This window comes from Stenella coeruleoalba, assembly GCF_951394435.1.
Source record: "Stenella coeruleoalba genome assembly, chromosome: 8".
NCBI lineage: Eukaryota > Metazoa > Chordata > Mammalia > Artiodactyla > Delphinidae > Stenella > Stenella coeruleoalba.
The window spans coordinates 52,389,617-52,410,270 of record NC_137154.1 but is presented as its reverse complement, the minus strand read 5'-3'; the positions used below and the strand labels follow the sequence as shown (position 1 = coordinate 52,410,270).

At 40.8% G+C, this 20,654-nt stretch overlaps 1 protein-coding gene across 4 annotated transcripts in view; it reads left to right on the top strand.

Annotated features, from left to right (window-relative positions):
- Window positions 1-20,654, top strand: part of XRRA1 (X-ray radiation resistance associated 1) — a 102,973-nt gene that overhangs the window by 29,217 nt on the left and 53,102 nt on the right. For all 4 annotated transcript variants that reach the window (XM_079930157.1, XM_079930158.1, XM_079930155.1 and 1 more), the window contains 3 exons: window positions 1,862-1,995; window positions 16,295-16,423; window positions 17,182-17,399. In XM_079930157.1, the coding sequence (XP_079786283.1) occupies window positions 1,862-1,995; window positions 16,295-16,423; window positions 17,182-17,399 (481 nt within the window). The remainder of the gene's footprint in view (window positions 1-1,861; window positions 1,996-16,294; window positions 16,424-17,181; window positions 17,400-20,654) is intronic.

The window sequence follows — 20,654 nt, the reverse complement described above, 5'->3', positions numbered from 1 at the left end:
CCCAGCAGCATTGCTACTTAAACAGACACATATATGTATCTAGCTGCCCAACTAGGCTGTGAGCTCACACAGGGCAGGGACTGGTTCAAAGTAAGCCTTCAGTATAGGGGCCTTGAATGAAGGGATTGTGATGACCATGACAGCCAACATTAAGCATTTATGGTGCACTAGGCTTCATGCTAAAGGCTTTACCTACATAATTCCTCATAAAAATCCATTATTATTTCCACTTTATAGATAAGGAAACTTGGTTAAGTATTGGTAATTTGCCCAAGATCACACAATTAGCCAGGACTTAAACCCAGGTCTACAGAGCCTGTCAATTAAGTACTAAAGTGGAGTACCAAATCCAGTCCTCCTCCAGCAATGACCTGCAGTCAGTTGTGTATGTGTGACTGACTGTATTTCACTGAAGTGGTGGACCAGAAACCTTGTCCCTGCACCAGTGGGATAAGATGCGGAAACTGGCCCCATTCAGTAGGCGTCTATGGGTGTGTGTTGGTGGAGGTATTACCGAGTACTGCTTGCCACACAGCAAGCCAATAAATTGAGAGATAAGGTGTTAAGGCAAGGAATAGCGACTTTATTTGGAAACTCAGCAGACCAAGAAGATGGTGGTCTAGTGTCCCAAAGAACCATCTTGCCTGAGTTAGAATTTAGGCTTCTTTTATACTAAAAGAGGAGGGAGTAAAGTCTAACATTTCCTGGTTCTGGTCAGCCTCCGGAGGGGATGTGTTAATTTCTTCCTTCCTGCAGTCATTCACAGGTGGGCCTGGTCAGGATGTTTCCTGTGAGATAAAGGTATTTTAGCTTAATGCTCATTACCTGGGAGGTGGGGTTCCCAGAGATGGGCCATTACGTATAATTTAAGCTTATAGGCAACATTCCTTTAGTGATTAACTTGTGATAGAGTACAAAGATTCTTCCCTATTACAGAGGGAGAGGGAAGGGAGCAGACTTGTACATAAGAGCTAAAGTGAGTGTCCAGAGAGGCTCTTCTAGAAGAGGGAGACCAGAGACTGGGGTGATATAATTTATCACAGTTGCCTTTGTCTTTGCAGAGAGAAACTCAGTTTCCTGACTGGTCTCCTAACTCAAGTCAACTATCTCATGAATCTAGATGGCTAGTTAGAAAGTGCTTTATGATGAGGTGTCAGTTTGGGTCATTGTCCTAATAAGCCAGTTCATTTCAGCTGGTTTTTTAATGTGCATCTACTATGTGCCAGGTACTATGCTAGATTTTAAGGATACATCGATACAGTGACAAGGTGCTTCACCTCAGAGAGTTTATAGCCTAGTCCACCACTGTGTGCCAGCACCTGCTCAGCACATCCATGTACCAGTACCTTGTTCCTCAGGCTTATGTCCAGTTATCACAGTTACCTGGCTGACTGTGAGCAGTAACCTCAGAACAGTCTAGATAAAGCACTCAAAGTCAGGAGGGGGAGATTCCATCTGGCTGGGGAATTAAGAAAGGTTTTATAAGGAGGCAGCTTTTGAACTGGCCTTTTAGGACTTGGATTCAGATACATGGAGAAAGGGCATTCCTGAGTGAAAAGCTCAAGCAAAGATCTCTACATGGGGTGTGGCAAGGAATGGGGAGCAGTCACTTTGGCCAGCACCATGGGGTAAACAAAGGCTTGCAGTATGGGGGCTGAGGCTGGCAAATAGGTTGGACATAGTAGAATGACTCTAGTAGACCTTGAAAGTTAATCCTGAGAGTCAGGAGGGTTTTAGCCTGTGGGCGATGGGCCCTCCTGGAAGGTTTAAAAAAAAAAAAAATCCAGCTCCCACCTCATGTATGAGCATCATTGTCACGAGTAGTGCTTCTATTTCCCCATCTTATATCTTTGTGCCATAGTTCCTGGACCTTTCCTTCAACAGCCTCACTGCGGAGGCCATCTGTGATCTGGGGCTTCTGCCACACCTCCGTGTCCTGCTCCTCACAGGCAATGGGCTCACCTCCCTGCCACCCAATTTGGCTGTCGCAGAGCGGTAAGTTCTACATCCCGGAGTCTGTCCCATGTGTTTCCCTCCTGAGCCTTTGTCTGGGTACCTGTGTCCAAAGAAATAGTCCAAAGCAGCTCAAAAGGTCTGTAAGGACAGGCTGTGAGTGCTCAAAGCAGGTAGAATGCCACCTACTGAAGCTCCCAGAAAAGGCACTGGTGGGAACAGAGCCCCAAAGATTCGGGAGGCCTCAGCTGGGTGTCCCACACTCCTCTGTGCTATTAGGAGAGACGCCGGTGTCTGGAGAGTCACTTTCCCTCCCTCTGATCGGTCACTGGTAAGTTGTGGCTATTGCTCTTGCCAGACTATTCCCCTTCAGGAACCCTCTAAATAAGATTTGCATATTCCCATTCTGCACATTTGCTGAGCCATGCCTTCTGGCCAGAATGTACTGGTCTTTCCTCGCTTAATAATAGCAATGAGTCTGTCATACAGAGTGAAGTAAGTCAGAAAGAGAAAAACAAATACCGTATGCTAACACATATATATGGAATCTAAAAAAAAAAAATGGTTCTGAGGGGGAAGGGTAAGCTGGGATGAAGAGAGAGAGTGGCATGGACATATATAACAAAATATAAAATACCAAATACAAAATAGATAACTAGTGGGAAGCAGCCACATAGCACAGGGAGATCAGCTCAGTGCTTTGTGTCCACCTAGAGAGGTGGGGTGGAGTGGGGGAGGGAGACGCAATAGTGAGGGGATATGGGGATGTATGTATATGCATAGCTGATTCACTTTGTTATACAGCAGAAACTAACACAACATTGTAAAGCAATTATACTTCAGTAAAGATGTAAAAAAAAAACAAAAACAAATAACATATAAGGATGTAATGTACAGCACAGAGAAAATAGCCAATATTGTATAATAACTTTATGTGGAGTATAATTTATAAAAATATCAAATCACTATGTTGTACACCTGAAACTAATACAATATTATAACTAAACTAAAAATTTTAATTTAAAAAAAAATAATAACGATACATGTGTAATGCTTACTATGTGTCAGACAATACTCTTCTGTCACACTAAACATATACTAACTCATTTAATCCTCACAACCCTATGAGGTAAGTGCCCTATTATTATCCCCATTTTATAGATGAGGAAATTGAGGCACAGATAGGTTACATAACTCAACCAGAGTTACAAAGCTAATAAGTGGCAGAATCTGAACCAAGTCCATCTGACTTCAGAGACCCTGCTTACGACCATTACATTCTCTTCTTATGTAGATTCTGTACATATTCCGAGGGCTATCTCAGACCGTCCTCTTTTCCCTATGAGAAGCCTTCCCATATTAACCATTTGTAAGTGTACAATTCAGTGACATTAAGTACATTCACATTGTTGTGCAACCATCACCATCATCCTGCTCCAAAACTCTGTTCATCTTGCAAAAATTCCATCAGCTTTGACTGATGGATATGACCCTCTTAAGAAGAACACCACAGAAGCAAGAAGAACTACAGTCCTGCAGCCCGTGGAACAAAAACCACATTCACAGAAAGATAGACAAGATGAAAAGGCAGAGGGCTATGTACCAGATGAAGGAACAAGATAAAACCCCAGAAAAAAAAACTAAGTGAAATGGAGATAGGCAACCTTCCAGAAAAAGAATTCAGAATAATGATAGTGAAGATGATCCAGGACCTCGGAAAAAGAATGGAGGTGAAGATTGAGAAGATGCAAGAAATGTTTAACAAAGACCTAGAAGAATTAAAGAACAAACAGAGATGAACAATACAATAACTGAAATGAAAACTGCACTAGAAGGAATCAATAGCAGAATAACTGAGGCAGAAGAATGGATAAGTGACCTGGAAGACAGACTAGTGGAATTCACTGCTGCGGAACAGAATAAAGAAAAAAAAATGAAAAGAAATGAAGACAGCCTAAGAGACCTCTGGGACAACATTAAACACAACAACATTCGCATGATAGGGGTCCCAGAAGGAAAAGAGAGAGAGAAAGGACCCGAGAAAATATTTGAAGAGATTATAGCCAAAAACTTCCCTAACATGGGAAAGGAAATAGCCACCCAATTCCAGGAAGCGCAGCAAGTTCCATACAGGATAAACCCAAGGAGAAACATGCCGAGACACATAGTAATCAAATTGGCAAAAATTAAATACAAAGAAAAATTATTGAAAGCAGCAAGGGAAAAATGACAAATAACATACAAGGGAACTCCCATAAGGTTAACAGCTGATTTCTCAGCAGAAACTGTACAAGCTACAAGGGAGTGGCATGATATACTTAAAGTGATGAAAGGGAGGAACCTATAACCAAGATTACTCTACCCAGCAAGGATCTCATTCAGATTCAATGGAGAAATCAAAAGCTTTACAGACAAGCAAAAGCTAAGAGAATTCACCACCGCCAAACCAGCTCTACAACAAATGCTAGAGGAACTTCTCTAAGTGGGAAACACAAGAGAAGAAAAGGACCTACAAAAACAAACCCAGAACAATTAAGAAAATGGTCATAGGAACATACATATCGATAATTACCTTAAACGTGAATGGATTAAATGCTCCAACCAAAAGACACAGGCTTGCTGAATGGATACAAAAACAAGACCCATATATATGCTGTCTACAAAAGACCCACTTCAGACCTAGGGACACATACAAACTGAAAGTGAGGGGATAGAAAAAGATATTCCATGCAAATGGAAATCAAAAGAAAGCTGGAGTAGCAATACTCATATCAGATAAAATAGACTTTAAAGAATGTTACAAGAGACAAGGAAGGACACTACATAATCATCAAGGGATCAATCCAAGAAGAAGATATAACAATTATAAATATATATGCACCCAACATAGGAGCACCTCAATACATAAGGCAACTGCTAACAGCTATAAAAGAGGAAATCAACAGTAACACAATAATAGTGGGGGACTTTAACACCTCACTTACACCAATGGACGGATCCTCCAAAATGAAAATAAATAAGGAAACAGAAGCTTTAAATGACACAATAGACCAGATAGATTTAATTGATATTTATAGGACATTCCATCCAAAAACAGCAGATTACACTTTCTTCTCAAGTGCGCACAGAACATTCTCCAGGATAGATCACATCTTGGGTCACAAATCAAGCCTCAGTAAATTTAAGAAAATTGAAATCATATCAAGCATCTTTTCTGACCACAACGCTATGAGATTAGAAATGAATTACAGGGGGAAAAAAGGTAAAAAACACAAACATGGAGGCTAAACAATACGTTACTACATAACCAAGAGATCACTGAAGAAATCAAAGAGGAAATCAAAAAATAGAGACAAATGACAATGAAAACATGATGATCCAAAACCTATGGGATGCAGCAAAAGCAGTTCTAAGAGGGAAGTTTATAGCTATACAACCCTACCTCAAGAAACAAGAAAAATCTCAAATAAACACTCTAACCTTACACCTAAAGGACGTAGAGAAAGTAGAACAAACAAAACCCAAAGTTAACAGAAGGAAAGAAATCATAAAGAGCAGAGCAGAAATAAATGAAATAGTAACAAAGAAAACAATAGCAAAAATCAATAAAACTAAAAGCTTGTTCTTTGAGAAGATGAACAAAATTGATTAACCATTAGCCAGACTCATCAAGAAAAAGAGGGAGAGGACGCAAATCAATAAAATTAGAAATGAAAGAGGAGAAGTTACAACAGACACGGCAGAAATACAAAGCATCCTAAGAGACTACTAGAAGCAGCTCTGTGCCAACAAAATTGACAACCTGGAAGAAATGGACAAATTCTTAGAAAGGTATAACCTTCTAAGACTGAACGAGGAAGAAATAGGAAATATGAACAGACCAATCACAAGTAATGAAATTGAAACTGTGATTAAAAATCTTCCAACAAAAGTCCAGGACCAGATGTCTTCACAGGTGAATTCTATCAAACATTTAGAGACGAGCTAACACCCATCCTTCTCAAACTCTTCCAAGAAATTACAGAGGAAGGAACACTCCCAAACTCATTCTATGAGGCCATGATCACCCTGATACCAAAACCAGACAAAGAGACTACAAAAATAGAAAATTACAGACCAATATCACTGATGAATATAGATGCAAAAGTCCTCAACAAAATGCTAGCAAACAGAATCCAACAACACATTAAAAGGATCATACACCATGATTAAGTGGGATTTATCCCAGGGATGCAAGGATTCTTCAATATACGAAAATCAATCAATGTGATACACCATATTAACAAATTGAAGAATAAAAACCATATGAGCATCTCAATAGATGCAGTAAAAGCTTTTGACATAATTCAACACTCCAGAAAGTGGGCATAGAGGGATAAAAACTCTCCAGAAAGTGGGCATAGAGGGAACCTACGTCAACATAATAAAGGCCATATACGACAAACCCACAGCAAACATCATTCTCAATGTTGAAAAACTGAAAGCATTTCGTCTAAGATCAGGAACAAGACAAGGATGTCCACTCTCGCCACGCTTATTCAACATAGTTTTGGAAGTCCTAGCCACGGCAATCAGAGAAGAAAAAGAAATAAAAGGAATACAAATTGGAAAAGAAGAAGTAAAACTGTCACTGTTTGCAGATGACACGATACTATACATAGAGAATCCTAAAGATGCCACCAGAAAACTACTAGAGCTGATCAATGAATTTGGTAAAGTTGCAGGATACAAAATTAATGGACAGAAATCTCTTGCATTCCTATATACTAATGATGAACAATCTGAAAGAGATATTAAGGAAACACTCCCATTTACCATTGCAACAAAAAGAATAAAATACCTAGGAATAAATCTACCTAGGGAGACAAAAGACCTGTTTGCAGAAAACTATAAGATACTGATGAAAGAAATTAAAGATGATAAAAAAAACACCAGATAATTCCCTGGATTCCAAACATATTCCTTTTTGCCCTCAAGGTGTAGCAGCCGTCATACCTATTGTTGATAGTCAATATCAGTCACCTAGCCAATATCATAAACCCCTGTTTTCCTGCCTGTTGATTCAGTGGAATGAGCAGCCCAAGTGGCCAGTAGTGAACTTAATTTCCAGTTAAGTGGAACTATTCTTGTGTCCCCTGTAAAAGTATTCCTCCCTAGGAAACTAAAACCTCTAACTCAAGAGCTCAAAGCTGCAGGAATTACAAGCTGCAAGTGGATTGTTGTGTATAATTATAAGAGGAGCTGCTTTCATTTTCATTCATTCATTCCTAGGCCCTTATGCTCTGGTTGTGAGAAAAACAGCATCAGTCTTGGTTGCTAGTTTGTGTGACACTCCATCCTGTAAGTCCACACCCAAACCTCACAGTGGGTAGTTTGCTAGCTAGTGCAATAAATAAGTTGTCAAAAGACTATCTTGACATTCTATTAGGTCAGCTACTTCTGCGTGATGGAGTATATGGTAAAAAATTAAACTCCATGTATGTGAGCCCATTCTTGTACTTCTTTGCCATGAATTGTGTTCCATGGTTAGAAGCAATGTTATATGCGCTACCAGAATAATGAATAAGACATTCTTGAAGTCCACAGATTGTGATGCTGGCAGAACATTGTGGTCAGGGATGGAAAATCCATATCTCAAATACATATTTATTTCAGTAAGAAAAAAAATCACTGCCCTTTTTATGAAGGCAGGTGTGCACTGTAGTCATCCTCCTACTGGGTGACTGGCTAATCCTCCCAGAAATGGTGCCATGTTAGGGGCTCAGCATTGGCCTCTGCGGGTGCTCAGCAGGGGTGGTAGGCAGATGTGCTTTGTTGAGGGTGAGTGTGTAGCCTCCTTCCCTGCTGCCAAGGCCATTTTGCAAGCACCAGGGTATCCAGCTGACATTCATGGAATGGGTCATCTTGTCCACCTGATCACTGAGAGTCTCCTCTGCAGTGGAAGTCTTTGGGAGCATTCACATGGGATAGAAATAGTCCTTACACATCCTTTTCATCCTGAGAGGTCTGTTCACATGATTTCCCCTCAGACCTCCCTGTCAGCAGTTTTACATTATTTTTTCCAAACTTTGACTCTTCAGCTAAACCACTGCCCATGAATCAGCATAGACCTGTACTTCTGGCTATCTCGCCAACCAAGGAAAATGAACAATCAGATATGTTGCTCTAGGTTTTACATATTAGGAGGATTTCTCCTCCCCTGTCTTTCAGAGCCACCTTTGTATGGAGTTATAATCCTGCAACAGTCTGGTTTTGGTTAGTATCAGCATATCATGCAAAATCATTTGTAAACGTAGCTGCAGATTTTTCTCCTATACCCAGTGGTCATAGGACGTTTGTTATGGGTTGATGGAGAAGTAACAGTACAGCAGGAGTAGGTATCACAGGAGTCTAAGCAATATTAGTTCATGCAACTTTTCCAGGTTTGCTTGAGCCTGATCTCCAATGTTGCTTTCATTTGATGAGGGAGTTCTGCACATTCAGTTCATGTTGAACAGCTCAGGAGGCATGGTCGCCTTGGTGTCCCATGGTCAGATGTTCAGTCTCTACCAACATGCAGTAGTAAGCCAGAAACTGTTTTTCATAAGGAAAATAGTTGTCTGCAGAATAGAGCATAACTTTGCTCAAAAATGTTTCTGTAATTGGTGCCTTTAAAAGGCTCTATTCATAGAATGAGCAACCATTAATTTATCATCCAAACCAAGACATAGTTGAGGGGGAAAAGTACCACTATTAATTATTTTGGGATAACAGGTGAAAACTCAGACTGTCCTTGAAAACCAGGATGTATGGTAACCCTATCTATGCAGCCTTAAGACATCTACAGCACAGCTGGACCTACCGAGTAATAACACCCAATACCCTTGGCCAAAGATATAATGCCCAAAAAGCAGCTTGCATGGCAGTTGGACTTGTTGCAGAGCCTTGCCTTGCTCTGGATCCCACACAAAACTGGCAGCCTCAGTAAATGGAGCAGAATAGCACAAATGTTTTATGCGTAGCTGCCCAAATCAGAAAAGGCCAACAAAGCTTTGTGTCTTTTTCTTAGTAGCAGGTGGTAAAAGGTGTCTTTCACCTTGGAGGTATATTCCAACATGCTCCAGATACCGGGACATCAAGGAAATTAATCAAGGTGTCAGTTCCTTGAATTTTTACAAGGTTTACCTTCATCCTGTGGCACACTCCATACTGAGGCATCTGAGGTATTTGAATTTCCTGCCCATCAGCTCAAATCAACATGGTGTTCTGTGGAATACCAAAATAATCAAGATCCCTGTGCAATAGATTATAATAGGGCTAAAGAGTTGATGTAGCCCCCAAAGAAGAGAACAAAGGTATACTGCTGTCCCTGTCAGGCGAGAGCATATGGCTTCTGGTAGTTCTTGTTCATTGATAAAGAGAAAGAAACATCTGGCATGTCCTTAGCTGTATCACAAGTGTTAGGGGCTGTGTTAATGTGCTACAGTTAGAAGAGTCTACATATGGAACAGCAGCTGAAATTGGAATCACCACTTGATTGAGTTGATAGTAATCTACAGTAATTACTCAAGACCCATCTTCTGTACAAGCCAAATAAACAAGTTAAACAGGGATGTCATAGGACTCATCCTTATCCCTTTCCAGTGTTTAGTGTTTGCAGTAATCTCTGCAATTACCTCTGGGTTGTGGAATTATTTTTGGTTTACTGTTTTGGAAGCAAAATTCCTAGGGCTTCGATTTGGCCCCTCCTATTATAATAGTCCTTGCTTTTTTGGTCAGTAAAACAAGTGTGGTTATTCTGTCAGTTGCTTAGTATGTCTGTTTATACATTCAGGAACTGGGGATATAACCACACAGTAGGTTTGTGACTTCACTGGGTCCATTCACAGGCTAAATTTCCATTCTCCCATCAGATCTTCACAATCCCCCACTTTGCATGATGGGCCACCCATGCCTTTCATATCCCCAGACATTAACACCAATCTGTAGATATTTTCTAGTAACTAGTAATTCTTGAAAGCATTGTTCATTAGAACTTTCTGTAATGTTGGAAATGTTCTATATCTGCATTGTCCAGTATGGTAGCCACTAGTCATATTGAGCACTTGAAATGTGGTTAGTGTGACTGAGGAGCTGAATATTTCATTTTATTAAGTTTAATTAGTTTTAATTTAAATGTAAATAGTCAGGAACTGAATGAGAGACCATGACTCTCCCTTCGGGCAACTCAAATCACTTTTTTTTTCTCGCCAGATCTAGAGTTTTTGGTTATATAGATCACCAATAATTCCAAATCGTGTTAATTCATTTACAGAAATTGAAGTTGGTTGAAGCTAGTCTTCAATCCCTGCAAGGAACACACTGTTTCTAGTTCACACTTCTTCCTAGGATTTAGTCCTCCACTGCCCTAACTTAAAACAGGGGCAGTTGATTAGGGCTCCCTTTCTGTGGCACACCCTGGACTCCAATTTTTGGCCTCCTGGGCTAACAAGGTTGTCAGAATCTCTGCTCAGCTTCTTAGCCTCTCATCCACTTCTGTAGTTAGCAGGGAGCCGTAGGGGAAAAGTGGCCCCAAATGGTACATGAATCCCTTTGGGTTTCCTCCTTCTTCTAAATCTTGGTCCCCCAACTTTTCACAGCTTGTTAGTTCCCAGATGTCTTAAAGAAGATTATTTTTAATGTATCTATTTTGTCTGGATTTTAGAATTTATACTTAGGGGAGAGTTGCCTCACGTTATTTAGTCTGCAGGACCCAAAGCTTTTCCATTTATTTTGGCCAGGTGCCTAGGTGCCTGGTATGGAACCATTTTAAAATAAACTAAACTAGCTGGATATTTTAGGAAACACTCTGACAATCCAAATTTGGGCTAGCGTTTTCAAGAGGACCAGCCTGCCCTCGCCCCTCCCCTTCTCTGTTCACTCCAAGGCAGTTTTCCCCTGGTTGTGGGATGAGGGGAATGGGTTTAGTTCTGGTTCACTCTCTCCTGAGGGTACCTCTCTTTAGGATCCCAGATTCATGTGGGGCGTCTCCAATTACATGCCTGCCTTTGTATAAGATCAGCAAATATCCTTAAGGCAAAAGTGGCTTCTTGTGCTCAGTTTCTGTCTCTGGAGTTTTAGATTTTGGCACACTACTTCCTTACTGTCTTTGCATCTCTTACATGGTTTTATTTATTTATTTTTAAAATTTTTATTGGAGTATAGTTGATTTACAATGTTGTGTTAGTTTCAGGTGCACCGCAAAGTGAATCAGTTATATGTATACACATACCACTCTTTTTTAGATTCTTTCCCCATATAGGTCATTACAGAGTATTGAGTAGAGTTCCCTGTGCTATGCAGTAGGTCCTTATTAGTTATCTGTTTTACATATAGTAGTGCGTATATGTCAAGCCCAATCTCCCAATTTATCCCTCCCCCCTCCTTTCCCCCTTGGTAACCATAAGTTTGTTTCGCCATCTGTGACTCTGTTTCTGTTTTGTAAATAAGTTTATTTGTACTCTTTTTTTAGATTCCACATATAAGTGATATTATATGATATTTGTCTTTCTCTGACGTACTTCACTCAGTATGGCAATCTCTAGGTCCATCCATGTTGCTGCAAATGGCATTATTTTGTTCTTTTCTATAGCTGAGTAATATTCCATTGTATGTATGTACCACACCTTCTTTATCCATTTATCTGTCGATGGATATTTAGGTTTCTTCCATGTCCTGGCTGTTGTAAATAGTGCTGCAATGAACATTGGGGTGCATGTATCTTTCCAAAGTATGGTTTTTCTCTGGATATATGCCCAAGAGCAGGATTACTGGATCATATGGTAGCTCTAAATGATGGGTCTTTTTTCTTTTTATACTTTATTCATCATTCTAGTTGTTTTCAAGTGGAAAGTCTTATCACATAAAATAAGGCAAGTCTCCACCACTCTGCACTTCCTAGTTCTTTACATATAAGAAAAGGAGAATAAATGTACTCCTGCTTACATCAGAGTATCAACTGAAATAATTATGCTTTGAAAGCGATGAAACTCCAGACAACTACTATTGTCATTTCCTCACCTGTCCACACTCAGTATGCTCTATGGATTCCCCTTTTCTGCCAATCTCTTAAATCTTGGTGGTCCCCCATTGTCCACTCTCAACCCACCGTTTTTCTTAATCTTTACAGTCTTTCTTAGTGGTCTCATCCCTTCCCAAGTCTTAGATATTTCTCTACTTCACTTCTGTCTTCTGAGCTATACGCGTACGTATCCTGCTTATCATACCAAACTCATCAGACACATGCTCATGCCAACATCTCCTCCTCCTGCGTCCCTGTCCTCAGTGGTGGGCACTGCTCTTCATCTGCTGTGCAGTTGTGCAGGCTAGAAACACGGTCAGCAGCCTGAATTCTTTCCTTCCTCACCTTGCACATCCGTTCAGTCGCCAGATTCTGTGAATTGTACTTCCTAAATTTTTCTTAAACTTGCCCTTTTCTGTTACCCTCCTGTTTGGTCTCAGTCTCCAGTTTCTCACCTCCCAGTCCATCCTCACCATCAGCCAGAGTGATGTTTCTAAAATGCATATCTGATTCTATCACTGCCCTGCTTAAAGTCCTTCAGCAGCTTCCCAACATTCTAAACTCCATTAATATTGATTACAAGGCTTTTCACTACTTGACTCTGCCTACTTCTCCATCCTCTGTTCTCCTTTTTTCCATTTTACAACATACCTCATCTACTCTGAACTATTTATATCTCCATTTCCGGGTAGATCATGGTCTGTCTGGATGAGTTAGGGGAATCATATTTGACCTACTCCATCTTTAGACTGCTCTCTTACTTGTTTTGACTGACAGCTGATACTTTGCCTCTCCCATTAGGCCTATTCCCTTTCCCCCTTGGACCTCAAGAGTCGGCTCTCAGGCTTGACCAGCACGGAGCAGAGGGGCAGTGTGACCTCCTTTTTTCTCATCACTATCTTCCTAATAATGCCACTTGAAAGAGCACTAGCTTTTAGCAGCCACATCGTAAGTCCTTTCTTACACAAGTAAGCTGTTAAGCCATGTCTCCCGCATCCTGTGTTTGCATGGTGGGTTTTCTGTATCTTATCACAGAAGCTGAACTGAATTTGAACAAACATTAGTGTTTGCTAAATTTCGTCTTGTTTGCTATAGTCCTTGGTCTAGTCTGTTGAACAATAATTTTAGCCTAATCCAAAGTCTTACAATGTAAAGTAAAAGAAATCCTTTTCCATCATATAGATAGAGGGAGGAACTGACTAGGCCCAGAGATGCTTGACACCAACTAGAAATCACACAGCAAGCAAAGCAGCAGCACCACCAGAACCAGAGCCCAGGGCCTCTGATCCCCACTCCTATGCTTTTTCTAAAATGGGACATGAGTTCCCATTCCTGAATGGGAATCCAACCACTGGGGCATACCTGCTAAAAAATTCCATTAAAGCTATCAGATTTTAGGGGCTTCCCTGGTGGCGCAGTGGTTGAGAGTCTGCCTGCCGACGCAGGGGACACGGGTTCGTGCCCCAGTCCGGGAAGATCCCACATGCCGCGGAGTGGCTGGGCCCGTGAGCCACGGCCGCTGAGCCTGTGCGTCTGGAGCCTGTGCTCCTCAACGGGAGAGGCCACAACAGTGAGAGGCCCGTGTACCGGAAAAAAAAAAAAAAAAAAAGCTATCAGATTTTATATCGTATCAATTCCTTTTGCCAAGAGAAGGTATAATAAAAATAGCACTACTCTGAACAGCTGGAAACCTCGGTTTCTCCATTACTGACAGACACCTGCCACTTCAAAAAGCTCTTCTCCCAAAACTGCCACAGGAAGGGCTCACTGAGGGAGTCTGATGCTTTCCTGTGAAGCTTTGCATCTTGTCTTCCTCACCTACCTATTGATGGCCCCCCTATTTTAAGACATCTATTTTAGAGACAGAATGAAACTTCTCTATGTTATAATTAGAGTTGAACTTTAAAAAGGTTTGTTTCAGGGCTTAAGAGGAATTTTTTGAAGGCTTATTTCTTAGCTGTTTCATATTCCACTGGAGTAAAATAAAGATTGGCCAGTTATTTATAAATCAACAGAGCTTCTGGGCACCGTCCTGTAATTGCTTTCAGGTAGATTAAAATGTCAGTGTATGAAAGTTGGTCCTTTCAGGAAGAGGAAAAGTCATCCATGACCCGGAAAAGTACCATGAACTAAAGGCTTCTTTCCTTCTCTGTTGAGTTTCTCTGGTCTTTGGACTTGAAGCCTCTTCCCCCACACCTTGCCAGGGCTCTTCGGAAACCATATCTGACCTTTGCCTTTTTTTTAGTCAGAACTATCATGGTTATAATCTACAGAAATCCATCAATATTAGAGTAACAAAAAAGGAGGAATTTACTCTAAGAACAATGGGGCATCTAACAGCCATGCCTTAGGGACATACTGAATGTAGGTCCTGAGCATTGTGGAAAAGCCCAGAAGTTCTGTCTCTCAGCTTTCACATATGCTCATCTTTGTGACTCGCTCCATTTGTCTTTACAGGTGAGCACCTGTCTCTCTCTGGGCCCCGTGATGGGCTACACATGACTGGCCAGAGCTCCTAAAAATATTACAGCTCCAGCCACAAAGCAATGATTTTTCTCCGGTTCCTCTCCCTCTCTCGCAGTTCTTAAGAACATGGCAAACTCCCTCTCCATTCCTTTTTTTTTTTTTCGGCCACGCCATGCAGCTTATGGGATTTTAGTTTCCCAACCAGAGATCGAACCCAGGCCCTCAGCAGTGAGAGCATGGAGTCTTAACCCTTACCCGCTGGACTGCCAGGGAATTCCCTCCCGCTCCATTCTTCATGGTTTAGCTTAAACACTGCCTTCCTGAGTCCTCCACACCGGGGTCGGTGACTCCCATCACGCTTCATGCCTGCCTCTGCTGTGGCATTTGTCTCACTGTATGCTGTGCATCCACCTCCTCCACGAGACTCTAATAAGCACCTTGAGAGGCGGATGTGTTCCTTTTCTCTTTGTATTCCCAGTCCCTGGCTCCACAAATACGTGTTGAAGAAATTCATGAATGTGAATGAATGAATGAATGACTACACGGCTGGCTATATGCTGTCTTGAAATTCATCTTTGAGGTATTCCTGCCTTTAGGTGTACTCTTACAGTCCTTTTGGACTTTTGAACTCATTGCCTACCTTTGTCAAGTTCTCTCCAGCCCAGCCAACAGCTACCGTTCCACTTCCCCATCCTTTAATCCACAGAGAGCTTGAAGATGTGATGTGAGAGGCGGGTGCTGCTGTGGAAAGGGCCTGGGGTTTGGAGTTGAGTTTGAGCTCTACCACTTTCTGGCTGTGAGATTTTGGGCAAGGGACTCTGAGTTTGAATTTCTTCATCTGAAAAGGAGATGGATAACACCAGTCCTTCTCAGTGCTATTCTAAGATGACATGTATAAAACAGCTAACAATTCCAGGAATGCAGTAGGCTTAGAAGAAAGGCTGCTTTCCTGTCCTCTTATTGTAGGCACATCTGTGATTTACATATGTGTATGTGTGTTTTGTGACTGGATATCCCTATGTGTTTTCGTGTATACAGAGGATGGAGTTGGAGGGAGGAATGAAAACACGATGTGAGTCATCTGCCTTTCATGTGCTTAAAAATAAATACCTAGGCCTCATCCACCTGGGGACACAAATGAGGTCACATCATTGATGGTAGTACCACCATCAATGATGCCACCACTTCCTGTCCCACCTGTGTGATTCAGGACCTCAGCCTGTTAAATCCCACTCTCAAGTGTTTCTGGGAATCCTCAGAGAGTTTGAATTTAAGAAAAGACTTCCCAATTCCATACTGATGTGTGCACTTTACCAAGTCACTTTAGAGGAGAGCCTCACTGTGGCTAGGGATGGTGCCCTTCATCCATCGTACCTTACCCCACTTAATCTCTGCCAAGGGCATTGTCTCCTGGTACTTCCATGGTTACCACTTCTTGGGGTGACACAGCATACTTGGGAGTCTGCCCTGACCCAAAATTGTGTAGTGTTGTTCCTACAGAATGCTTCCCCTAACTCTGTCACCCTGGTGTTTTCCATGAACATTACTAGTGCCCCTCCATCCTGCTGCAAACTGGTCTCACTGAGTCCATCAGTGAATATGTGCAACCTTTCTCCATACAAAAGATTGTATGTGTGAGTGGGGTTTGGGGAAGGGGGTCAGTTGAAGAGGGAATTACACCTTTTGGTCCCTCACTGCGGAGACCACTCTTGGGCAGTAGAGTAGTTCCCAAGCTGGTTAGGCCTCTTAATTGATTTCCTATCCTCCATTTCTTCCTGGGAGTGGTAGAGCTTGTCCCCTGCTCTTGTTCATTACCCAAGGTCTTTGCACCCCCAGGGAGGCATATGTAACATCGCTGACCAGCAAGAGGTACATCCTGAGGTTCCCGGCGCTAGAGACACTGATGCTGGATGACAACAAACTCTCCAACCCCAATTGCTTTGCCAGCCTGGCCGGGCTCAGGAGGTAAAGCTAGAAGCCTCTCTCTACAGGGCCCTCTATAACCCCCAGCCTTTCTCACACCTTGAGTGCTGCTCTGGAAGCCAAAATGCCTGGGTTTAAATCCCAGCTCCATCACTTATCTCTGCTGTGTGGCCATGAGTAAGTCATCTCCCCTCTGAGCTTTAGCTCAAGCCAAAAAGTGAGGCATCAGTAAAGATATTTCTGATCATGTGACTGGATTAGAAGCAGTAAAGAGAAAGGAGGGTAGGAGGAGATATGGGATCCTGACCCTAATAGAGGAGCCAAAAAAAAAAAAAAAAAAGAGAATCAGAAAGGTAAGTTAAACTCTGAGCTCTACCTGTAGTTGGCCCTCTGTATCTGGGTTTTGTGTCCACAGATTCAACCAACGTAGAACCCACAGATATGGAGGGCTGACTATATTTGGTTAAAGTAATGAAATGCTGGCATTTAAATGCTTAAGCTTTAGATCCCTGGAAAATTTACTTTGGATTCAAATACCATTTACTGAACACTACTTTGTGGCAGCATTTACATATTGTCTCATTTAATCTTCACAAGACCCTTGAAAGGTTAATAAATACTATCCCCATTTTAGAGATAGGGACATTGAGGCCCAGAGAGGGTAAGTCACTGGCTCAAGGTCACCCAAGAGGAGTAACTGTCGAAGCCTGATTCCATGTTCTTTCCCTAAAGTTGCTTGGTAAATGTCCCTGAGGTTATCATTACTGCTGTGATTCTGTATTCACTTTCCTTAATTGAAGACTGAAGAAGTTAAGCCTGGACCAAAACAAGATTTTCCGGATCCCGTACCTACAGCAGGTTCAGCTCCGAGATGGGTCTGGAGACTGGGTTGGAGGCAGGGGGAGTTCCAGGAAAGAGCCCCAATCTATGCTGCAGCCCAAGTCGTGGATATTTGAGGCCTCGGATGACCAACTGGATTATACTGTACTGCCCATGAAAAAGGATGTTGACCGGACAGGTTAGTGATACCACTTGTTGCAGATGCTAGACCCATGGTGTGATAAGCTTCCAAGAGTTTATTCTGAGAGTCTGTGGCTCCCTGGGGAGCTGCTGCTTTTCAACTGCTGAGCCAGGGGAGATCGCAGTCCTACATGAACTATTTGTATAACTTCCTAACTGGTTCTGTCAGTCAAGATGCTTTTACAACCCAGTTACAAGTGGATTTTTTCCTTTTTATCTCAAATAACGAGAAACTGAGAAGTAAGGCTTTCCAGAGATGGTTAATTCTGGGGTGCATTGATATTCTCAAGGGGCTCAGGCTCTTTCCATCCTCTCCTCTCCATCCTTGGCCTGCTTGCTTGTCCTTCTTGCTTGTTCTTTTAGGCTGGTTCCCACTGAGGTCTCAAGGTTGCTACCACAGTCCCAAGAATCACATCCAGATGGCAACATTTGGAGGCAGAAAATGAAAGAACCGTTACCTTTATTATAAACCAAAATCCCTTTAATGCATGAGTGTATTTGTGGATTACATATTCTGCTCCACTGATCTAATTAATTCTCTATTACTGTGCCAATACCACACTGTTTTTCCTTAACATTTATTTTAAATTGAGGAATAATTTACATAGAGTAAAATACAGAAATCTTGTACAGAGCTTGAGTTTTTACATATATATATACTCTTTTAACTATCACCCATATTACAATATAGAACGTTTTCAACATCCCATGTGGTAACCTCCCAATCAGTATCTCCTCTAAGAATAACCACTGTTCTGACTTCTGTCAACACAGATGAGTTTCGCCTGATTTGAAATTCATGTATCACTCAACGTTAAATCTGTGGGATTCATTCATGTTGTTGCCTATGTCAGTGGTTCATTCTTTTTTTTTCTCTTATTTATTCCATTTATACCACAATTTATTTACACTTTTTACTGTTGATAGACATTTTGGTTATTTCTATTTGGGAGCTATTATGGATAAAGCTGCTGTGAACATTTTTTTACACATCTTTTGGTGGACATAAGCACTTGCTTCTGTTGGGTATGTACCCAGGAGTGGAATTGCTGAGTCTCAGAGTGTAAAATTTGTTTAGCATTAGTGGATACTGCCAAATACTTTTCCAGTGGGGTTGTAGCAATTGTCGATCCCATATTAATGTAAGAGATTTCCAGTTATTCCATATCCTCACAAATACTTGGTACCATCAGTCTTTTTCATTTTACTGGTTTTGGTAGATAGGTAGTGATATCTCATTGTGGTTTTGATTTGCATTTCTCAAGTGACTAATGATGTTGAGTACCTTTTTATATGTTTATTGGTCACTTTGATATCCTCTTTTGGAAGTGCTTATTTGCCTCTTGGCTGTATTTAAATTGGATTGTGTAGCCTTTTTGTTGTTGTTGTTGATTTGAGTCCTTTATGTATCCTGGATACAAGTTCCTGGTAGATCCATATATCACAAAAATCTTTTCTCGGTCTGTGACTTGCTTTTTCATATTACTGGTGAATTTTGGTGAACAGAAGTTCTTAATTTTAATGAAATCCAATTCATCAATCTTTATAGTTAGTGCTTTCTATTTCCTGATCAAGACTTTTTTGCATGTCTCAACTTATGAAGATATTTTTCTATATTTCCTTCTAGAAGCTTGATTATTTTAGTTTTTATATTTGGTCTCTGATCTATCTAGAATTATTTTTTGTATATAGTGTGAGGTAGAGTCAAAGTTAACTCTTTTATATGGATATCTGATTGACCCAGCACCATTTGTTGAAAAGACTATCATTTTCCCCACTGAGTTGTTGGGGAGGCATTGTGGTAAGGCGGTGACAGTGTATGTATCTAAACGACTATAGCTTTGTAACAAGTTTTGACAACTGATGGTGAAATTCTACAGCTGTGATGTTATTCTTCAAAATTGCTACAGGTATTGTAAGACCTTTGCATACAAACAGTATGCAAATTCTATGCAAATTTTAGAATCAGCTTATCAACTTCCAAACAAAATCCTGCTAGAATTTTGACTGGAATTGCATTGAACCTACAGACCAATTTGGAGAGAATTGCCTCATTAAAATAATATATCCTACCATTTTTTAGATCTTTTAAAATTCTTCTCAACAATGCTTTGTAGGCTTCAATGGCAACGTTATGCGTATCTTTCATTAGATTTATTCCTAGGTATTTGGTCTTCTTTATGCTATCATCAGTGGTATTGCTTTCTTATATTTCATTTCCAATATTGAACATGTATCCAGTAACCTTTCTAAATTCACTTATCACTTTTAGTCATTTGCAGGTTCTTTCGGATTACCTATGTTCACGATCATGACGTTTACAGATAATGACCATTTCATTTATTCTCTACCAATCTTATGCCTCTTATGCCTTTTTATTTCTTTATTTCACTGGCTAAGACTTCTAGTACGATGTTGAGAGAAGTGGTGATAGTGGACATCCTTGTGTTGTTCCCAACCCCAGGGGGAAACTGTTCAGTATTTCAAAATTATGAGTTAGCTGTAGATATTTTTGTAAATGCCTTTTATCAGATCAAAGAAATTTCTTTGTTTTCCTAGTTTGCTGACAGTTTTTATTATGCATGGGTATTGAATTTTGTCAAATGCTTTTTCTGCATCTATTGAGACAATCATGTGATTTTTCTTTAATCTATTAATATGGTTCATTACATTGATTTTTTTTTAAGTTCAGTTAATATCTGTCACCATATCTAGTTACAAAAAAATTTTTTTCATGTAATGAGAACTTTCAAGATCCACTCTCCTAGCTACTTTCAAATACACAATACAGTACTGTTAACTATAGTCACCGCGCTATATTCATTACATTCCCATATATAACTGGGAGTTTGTACCTTTTCACCCCCTTCACCCATTTCGCCCACCCCCCACCCCCTGCCTCAGGCAGCCACTAGTCTGTTCTTTATATCCATGGGCTCAATTTTTTTGTTTTGGTTTGGGTTGGTTTTTGTGTTTTTCTTTAGATTCCACATTTAAGAGAGATCATATGGTATTTATCTTTTTCTGTCTGGCTTATTTCACTTTACATAATGCCTTCAGGGCCTAACCATGTTGTTGCAAATGGCAAGGTATCATTCTTTTTTACGGCTGAATAATTTACATATGTGTGTGTGTGTACATATGTATAAAATCACATTTTCCTTATCCATTCGTCCATCGATGGACACTTAGGTTGTTTCTGTGTCTTGGCTATTGTAAATGATGCTGCCATGAACATAAGGGTGCATTTTAT